The 9,423-nt window shown below is 32.5% G+C and overlaps 1 protein-coding gene across 1 annotated transcript; it reads right to left on the bottom strand.

Moving 5' to 3' along the window:
• Positions 1-407: 407 nt before the first annotated feature.
• On the bottom strand, positions 408-4,444 carry LOC113865579 (abscisic acid 8'-hydroxylase 2). The gene is made up of 10 exons (XM_027500248.1): positions 4,176-4,444; positions 3,093-3,414; positions 2,305-2,454; positions 1,915-2,101; positions 1,751-1,830; positions 1,562-1,648; positions 1,378-1,456; positions 1,183-1,289; positions 894-1,012; positions 408-538 (listed from the first exon to the last, which is right to left on the bottom strand). The coding sequence occupies exons 1-10, from the start codon at positions 4,406-4,408 to the stop codon at positions 421-423; spliced, it is 1,482 nt and encodes a 493-aa protein (XP_027356049.1). The 5' UTR covers positions 4,409-4,444; the 3' UTR covers positions 408-420.
• Positions 4,445-9,423: the final 4,979 nt, after the last annotated feature.

Below are 9,423 nucleotides of genomic sequence, written 5' to 3' on the forward strand. Positions count from 1 at the left end.
TTAATTAACTATCATAGAATAATACTTTATATATTTTTTTAAAAATGATAAATATTTTAGAATGAATCGAAGACGTGGAAAATCACAAAATATTAGATTGTCTACTATTAATTTGTCCTGCAATTGAATTTGCTAATGGGATAAGAAGGCGATATATATGTATATAAAGTCAATAAATATGCATTTACAATGACGGGATACAAAAAATATCTATAAATGTGAAATATTTTTACAATAGACAACTAATTAAGTAATTGTAAAATTACAGGACATGTGATTCATTCAATATTATTTTTTAATTAAAATTAAAATTTTATTTCAATAATTTATGATGGTTTTAAATATTAGTATTTATCATATAAAATCTATTCTTACTTAAACCTTGAGCCTTCATTTGAATTGCTTGGAAAAGCAAAATCCTTACATGGTTTTGCATTTGTCATCCATTGTAGATATCAAACGAACAGGATATCCACTCTTAAGTTTTGTAAAAACCGCCCATTTCTGAATACTTGAATCAGAATCGATCACCTTCCACCTGAATTCCACCATTACCACCGTTTCAATACTTCTTTCGCACTTGAATAATTTTATTATTTTATAAACAAACAAATATTTTTTTAATTTAATTTCTATTAATTAATGTGTGTTTAGTTGAAAAATCTGTGATTTTTACAAAATAAATAGTATAATAAAAAATAAAACAATATTTATTTTCTTATTTTTTGTATAAAGCCTTAAACCTAAGAAAATAAAATAAAAATACGAAGAAGAGTATCATGCTACAACCATTTGATTACTTGTAGCAGAATCATGCACACACTCGTAGAGCCAGCATTTTGACCACAATTATATTACTAATGTGTGTTTGATCAATGATAGAAAGTACCCACTTGTAATTGGTGATGAAACGGTGGAGAAACACCAACATCATAGCTTTAGCCATGTTCTTCCCGAGGCATGTCCTTCCTCCCATCCCAAAAGCTAAGAAGCTGTATGGTTTTGACTCGGCCTGTAATTTATCAAAACAGTTTATCTTGTGATTTTTTATTATTGAAATCCCACAATTATTTTTTTATTTTCTTTCCCAAATATAATTAATGTTGCTAGATTGATCATGTCATGTAGGGTTAAAATTGGTGGAAGAAAAATGAAAAGACAGTAATAAAAGGGTAGACTTACAGGAAATCTTGAAGGATTGAATACATTCGGATCAATGTACACAGTTGGATCGTGGTGTATCGATCTAGCATCAATGTTAATGTTCCAGCCTTTCTTGATTTTAAATCCTATATAAGTAATTATATTGTAATTTTTGTCCTTTTAATTATACAAAGTAGTACATTGGCATGCATATAGAAAATTATATAAAGGAACCTTCAATCACACAGTCCTCAAGTGCTACTCTTGGCAACCACTGTACTACGGATGCCATCCTTAACGCTTCTTTTACGACCTGTTTGTGAGCAGTTAATTTAAGAGAAGCAAGTCTTGCCATGCACAAGCTGGTTCAATTCTAGTACACATTGCATATAAAGGAAATAAAACAGATAACACACACCTTAGAAGCATATGGCATCTCATTAAGAGCCTCAAGTGGAAGATACACATTTTTTGTCCCTTTCTTCTGAATCTGAAGCTGCTCCTTCTGTTTAGTTAACAAAGTACAACATTTTAAGTACCTAGGACATAAGAGTGTTAAAACAACAAGGCAAAGACAAAACCAAGTAGGAAAAAAAAATTCACTGACCATGAGCGTATTAAAAACCTCCCGATTCTCGTCCACATATTTAATCATCCATGTCATTGCATTTGCTATTGTGTCTTGTCCTGCAATTTCGAACTTGATATAGCAAAAAAGCATGTGCATGCACATCATATGTGGGGGGTTTTAATATACTAATTGAAATTTACCTGCAATTATCATAGTCAAGATATTGTCTTTGATCTCTCTATCTGTTAGCCTTGTGATTTCATCCTCGTTTAGTTTATCATCATCTTCTTCTAGAAGTTGTTGAAGAAAATCTGCCTGGTGAGTTGCAATTCCACTTCTTCTTTCACTTATATCTTTTTCCAATATGTCCATAATTTTTTTTCGAGCCTACATTATCACGTAAAAGTTAGAACTACCATTTCAAAGTCTGTTTCAATGTTATATGCACGATCGAAGGAGTTTCTCACCCAATGGCATCTAACATTGTGATGGGTAGTCAACATATAGAAAAGGTGTTCTAAACGTACAGATTTCTTAATAAGAAATCAAGGTCACTCAGGTAATGGAACAGACATGATTTGTATATTTACCTCAAGGCCTTTATAAAATCTGGTCCAGGGTAATCTCACAGGCAATGCTAGCATTGCTTCGCACAAACGACCAACCTCCTTTTGCATAATCGCTAATTCGTCGCTACTCTCAATGCTTGTTAGCATTTTGCACATCGCCTTACAAGCCAGCTGCATTACAGACATTATCCGTGTGTTTGAATTTAAATTTAAACCGATTTGTTACTGAAAACTAAACTTGCAACACTTTGTTAAGGAAGTAAGAGATTGATGTAAAGGTAAAAATAAAAAAGAGTGAGAAGATTTCTCTTATTTTATTTATATGAATAGAAGAGAGGTAAAAAGAAATACATAAGTTTTATAAAATTTTATTTTTATTTAACCAGAAAAATCATAATCCCTAATTTATTAATAAACAAATATTTATATTATCTTCAACTTTTTAATTATCTAATATTTTTTTTAATATTTCCTCAAACCATCGGGATTCTCACCATTAAAAGAGAAAAAAAATTTAATTAAAAAATGAAAGAAATCTTTCATTAAAAACGATAGAATGAGAGGTTTCATCTCTAAACTTGGAATGCAACGTTTCACTCCTAAATCGTTCTTTTCTAATTCTCTCCTCCCTAATTCTTTCAATCTAAATAAAATGTATTATGATAAACTTAATTCTTATTCAATCTTAAAAAGGTTTCTATAATTAATTCATATGGTTATTAAAAATTTAAACCAGAATGAACAATTATTTTATAAAAAAGAAATATTAATTACACTTTCATTTGATTTCTTGGAACATATGTGTATACCTTGAGTGCTTCATCTTGTATGACGACAACGGATCCACATGTCCAGCTAGTCATAGCTTCAAGAACGAGTGCATCAAACAGTTTAACGAAGGAGGACAAGGAATCAGTTGAGAACAAACTTAAGAGACGATTACGAATGAGTTTGTGATGCTGTTGTGGAGCGCAGAGCAAGCTATCGGGTCCAACGAGCTCTGCCATTGATTTTATGTACCTCTTTGAGAATTTCCCTCCCTCGTTGTTTAGAATCGCTTTTGCTGACTCCCTGCTCGAAATAAAAACGTGCGTTTCCCCAAACAACTTTGTCTTGAAGCAATTTCCATACCTGACCAACTCTCCATTACTATTGTCATTTGTCAACTAAATTAAAATTCTTCATCAATCATTTGTCACTTTTTCTCTCCCGTCCATGTGTTTTATCAATGATAAAAACTTTAACATATACAATTACAGGTGTTTATATATTGAGTTGATTCACACACACACAAGAAAACTTAATAATATATTTCAAAGTTGAATCTTGGAGATGAAAGGAAGAGCAAATAAATATTTCAACTCAAGCACACTTGTTTCAATTACATTTATTTGGTAGGTTTATCTAAGTTATTTGCCTTCATTTTTTAAATGGATTATTGAAATTTTATTTTTAAAAAAATTAATATAATTTTTAATACAATATTTTAATTTATTAGTTCACTCAAGATGAGATTATTTAATCCACAAAATAACTTAAACATATCCTTATTTGATTAAAAAAAATTTACTCTACTTTAAAAATAAACATACTTAAGCTTTTTTTGTTAGAAAAATGTTTGATATAATACTAAAAATGATCCCTTTATATTGTAGTTATATTTTTATGCGATGTGTATCCAAAAAGATAAAAATTAAAAGATATAAAGATATACAATATTATACATTGCATCAATTTTTAACTATTCGAATATCGAAATTTATTTGCTTATACTCGTAAGTGTTACGTCAACAGTAAAGACAGTGTGTTTTGAACATGTAGTTGTGATCGGCTACATATGAAGGACAAAACCAACAAGGATAACACTGAGACAAAAGGAAAGGATTTGTTACCGGTGGCGGCGAACTCGGACAAATTCGTAGACTCCTTTGCTGCTGTTGATGGCAGCCATGAACTGAAGTGTCTCTCCAACAAACGGTAATCCTCGATTTCCCGGAGGAATGCCCACACTGGACTTGTTGTTTTTGCACCAAAACGTCCACGCTTTTTGACATGATAAAAACACCAATAAGACACCAACATAGCAACAAATGTAAGGGTGCTCCTTTACCAATTGGGAAATCATTTTGGTCCCTCTCCTCTCTCCTTTGGTGGGGAAATATATAATATATCACGTTGAATAAGCAACACCACTAGTATGCTGCATATTTATACTAAAATAGATTGGCAACAAGTGTTCACGTGAGAGGGACGAGTACGGTTTAGAAAGTTATATGATATGGCCGACACGTACCCGAGTATATTTTGAAACGTTGAGGCTTCCACTTTGAAATTGAAGTGGTACAATATCAAGAGATATTTCTTAACTTGTCTAATCATCTTGATTATAAGATATTCCGCCGCCATTTACTAGTGGTTATACATTGTTAACGATCAAATTAACTTGGGCTAGTCATGGTCATGAGTATTGATGCCATTGTTGACGGGCTTAGGCTAGCTATTGGTCTAGAATCTAAAACCATCATTAACTTTTTTTAAATTCTTGGTGGACACCATAATTTTAGTCTTATTTATTTGTATGTATGTAATTAAGTTAACGGTGTGGTTCATGTTTTGCTATGTCCTTTGTTTTATTGGAGGTACTCATCATGGCTTTAGTTGGTGTGTTGCCCCCACGGTTCATTTTGGTTGTTGTTGGCGATTGATTTCTTCTCTACATGGGATCAAATTCAATCACCCATCCCTCATGCGTGACGTCCAAAGTCCAAAGCAAAGAGCATACCTGAAGCATGAATAAAGGTGTTATGCAATTTCGTGAAATGTTATTTAGACATGACTTAAGAAAACATTATGCACAGCAAATATCTAGAAATTAATACAGTGTAATCCAAGATAGAACTAGTTTTGGGGCGTAAGAAGAGACTAAAACATCAATGATATATCTTTCAATAAACTAAATCACATATTCAATCCAACCAAAACTTTAAGATATATATTAATGTATGAGTATTTATCACTTACATTTTACTAGAGCCCTCAACAATAATCCACTACGTGAGTCAATGCTCATTTTAACTTTGTACTCAACCCTTCACAATCCACCACGTGAGTTAATGTTCTCTTCAACTTTGTATCACTACTTATTTTTTCAATAATACAAATGGGTTTTCACTTGGAATGGAGTCAACCATGACTCAATGAATCATTCTGAAAGTCAACTCCACTAAGCTTCATAATCCTTCTTCTTTAACCAAAATGAACGAGCCTTCTTTTTTAATCTTCATCAAGAATATTTAGTTGAGGAAATTCAAACAAATTATTAACAAGTACCGTGAACTTCTGTAGAAAAGCCGATACAGACTCCTATTATATCCAGAGCACTAATTTGTCGAGGAATTCATGCCCGTAGGATATACTTTAGTCTGAAGAGCTTTATTGGCAATTTAAGATTCAGCCACTGAAATTAATATGAAGTTTAACGCAACGAGTGCAGTTAAAAGTTTAAACTACATAAAACGATGAGTTAATCAAATGTTAAGATGTAATCGAATCACATGTAAGAAATAACATATGATTGACTCATAATAATTGATCATCTTATTCCTTACCATTTTCTTTAGAGAAAATTTATAAAGGTTGATGTTTCTTTTAATTTCATGTGATGAGAATTAATACAATACAGTAAAAGAAATTTTTAGCTGAAATTGCAATAAATTGAAATTCCAGGGTTAAAAATACCACTCATGTCCAATTTATTTCTAAAAATTAGTGAAGCAGTTTCAATGTCGTTAATGTGTGTATGTTTGGGATCCAAATGTGGTTGAAATATTGAAATTAGGCAATAAGAAGGCAAAGTATTATGTTGGGTTGTTGGGAGTTTTTGGGCCATACTGAACGGTCCACATGAAAGCCCTGTGTAATTAGTTTTTGAGCTTCAATTGGATCGACCAAAATTGTGTAAATTACTAAATTTTATGTTACAGTTAAAGCAACGTGAAGAATCTGAGCCGCAATTACTGGAAGTGTGGGCAGTAGGCACCTGGTTTCCTCTGACTGAATTATATAGTTCTTAGGTATTTGAAATTCTTTCTCTGATTGATTTGGAGCGTTCGATGAAATGCTTGAATGATCATCATTGTTTGATTTCAGGCAAAAGTTATTGGATGGAGGTGATTTTAAGGGAAAAGGAAGCAGCAGAGTGGGTTTACAGAGGCGAAGGAGCTGCTAATCTTGTTCTCGCCTACACCGGGAGTCCTTGATCGGCTCCTGGAGGTTTAGAAACTTGATAATGTTGACATAGAAGGAGCCATCCATGCATATTTTGACATTACTTGTCAACAGTGCATGGTATGCAGAGAATTGAGTGAAGAACAACTGAAAAGATATACCTCTTTGCATTCTGCCTCATTGGATGCAAGCTTGAGAATTGTAAAGGACTACCTGATAGCAGCAACTGCAAAAGACTGCAGTTTGATGATATGTTTAAGACCAAGGAAAGAGGGGGATTCTGGATCTGTATGCAACAATTATCTTGAGAGTACTAAGCAAACCTTCGATGTCAAGGTAGGAAGGCCTTCACAATTTTATTATTTGTTTATTTATTTTGCAAAGTTAGAAAGTGCATTGCATGATTCATTTGGGAATGGTGTTGGTTTTCAAAAGCTGCCATCCTGTAGGTGCGGTTAAAAGCTACTGTAAAAGGTCTTTCAGGAATTTGTTTGATAAAAATGATATAAAATCTTCTGTGAATTACACTTCAATAAAAACAAAAGTTGTTTTTCGGTCCATCAACTCATTCTAGAATGAATGGATCAGTGGTGAATGACAAAGTGGCACGTCGTGTAATAAAATACATCAGGTTCTTAACAATAAATATACTAACTAAAAAAATTTAAATTGATAACACTTAAATAAAAAACTAAAATTAAAACAAAAGTCTGAAATTTTTTTAGTCTCTCTGCTTTCTTACTTGGGGCCTCTCTCATACGTCCCTTCCTTCTCATATTGTCTCCAAAGAAAGGATGCCATTGAAAGAAAAGCAGCAGATTGAAAGATTTTATTTTCAATTGCTGCAAAGAGAAACTCAGTCATCATAGCAAGGAAATCAAACAAAAAGTAGATCCATAGGAGTGAAGTTCTTAGTATAACTTTTCCTGTTATGTTGGAGCATTGATATAGAGATTGACCAAAGCATCCTCATATAGCATATGTTCTTGATATTTGCTAATATGATGATTTTCATTCACTCAATGATATAGATAAACTCTTACAAAATGAAGAATTATTATGCAGAATTTTTGCTATATGTTTCATCATCATACATCCTTTTATGCTATATGTGGCGCCAATGACGGTGGGACAATTAGGATATGTATGAATTCTTCCTCATGCACAAACACACATCTTGTGAACTAGTTGGTCCTCATGATTTCATGAATATCTTAATTATATGAAACAAGTTTAAATTATTGCCTCCTTTTGCCGTGAATATGACCGTACATTATTTCCACTGTTAATGATTCTATTCTCTTTATCTTTATGAAACAAGATTAACAACTGTAATGCTTGTTACATTTTATATCTTAGTTTAACCGCAAGTTGATCTATATTAGGTATATTTTATTGACTTGGATTTGAAGCGAATGAGTAAAATGGAAGAATATTATGAATTAGATCAGAAGATAGTGAGCTACTACAAAGAAATGGTCAAAATGGATCAAAGAAGAAACTCACACACTTGCAAGCATCACAAACAGCACACTCAGATTTAGTAGGCTCTGTTATAAGATGCACTTGAGGAAGATTGCATTGGTAAGTATGAGCAATTTGATAAACACTATTCTATCCTTCAGAAGCTTTTTGTATGCAAATCTTAAATTGGAACTTGTATTGCGCTTCATATAACCTGTTCCATGCATTTCTACTTTCAATTTCTGTATATTATAAACATACAGATTTCAAGTGCTTTTAATTATTAGATAATTTTTCATCATGTTGTTTCAGTTTCAAATTTTATGCTTAAGAAAAGAAAATATGTTGTTAATAATATCAGATACCTGCTGTTCTGAATTAGTTCCACTAAATTATCTTACAGTAACTCTCAGAATTAGTTTTAGCTTCGCAAACTTCATTATCATTGTTATCTGCTAACTTCCCGGTGTAATGCAGTAAACAGTACTCAGAATCCGTGACTTCAGCTCAGATATGATTTTTCCTTTGGTCAGCCCTTTTTGGCCATGGTTTGACTGATGATGTGTGTGCTGTACATTGAGTTCGTGAGCCGTTTCAAGGTTTTTCCTCTCTCTCTTTCTCTATTTTCAAGGCACTCTCCCTTATTTGTTTATTATCTTAAATTTGAGTAATACAAAAGGGAAGGGACATGGATAAGCTGCATTCACAGTGGATCATGCTGTTTCCAGTACGATTGCACATTCCAATCAAAGCTCATCTACTGGTCTGACAATTTCATGTGCTATTTTGACCCCGATAATTATTTTTTTGTTTCAAGACTTCATTTTCTTTACTAATTACAACTTTGTAGACCAGTCCTTATGGAATATTGATATATCATAAACCATGGATTGATTGAACCATCTGTTTCTCACTTGAGGTTAAGTAATATTAAAAATAAAGCAGTCACCACTACAAAGCCTGTTGATATCAGAAATTGATGCTTGATATGTCTTAAGGAAAATGCTAGAGATCATGAATAGCCTTAGCATACTCGTTTCCAGAATGAGCTGGCTTGCTATTAAGCACCTTCTCCTCCCCCATCTAAATGGATATTAAATATACTAAATATGAGAATCTGCCCAATGTCTAGTGTTTTCTTACCTAACGATGGGTATTGAAGACTGCCTCAGCATCGGCAGGAATCCAGAATCCAGAATCCAGAAGTTAATTATCATCAACATAAGGTAATTCAGATGTGGTCTTGTTGAAGTACAAGTGCAAATAACAGTTTTTGTGAAAAAATCTAGATATTTTGTTTTAGTAAATTCATAATTTATGTATGTCTTTTTATTTCATTGAATTTGAATAGTCAACTTCATTGTATTACTTTAGGGGGGGAAATGCCAATAAAAAGAGGTTAATTCAAAATGGAAAATGTTTGGTGGCAAAAATCAAAATATAAAGGTG

Source organism: Abrus precatorius, unplaced genomic scaffold, assembly GCF_003935025.1.
Source record: "Abrus precatorius isolate BTA unplaced genomic scaffold, Abrus_2018 Scaffold4, whole genome shotgun sequence".
NCBI lineage: Eukaryota > Viridiplantae > Streptophyta > Magnoliopsida > Fabales > Fabaceae > Abrus > Abrus precatorius.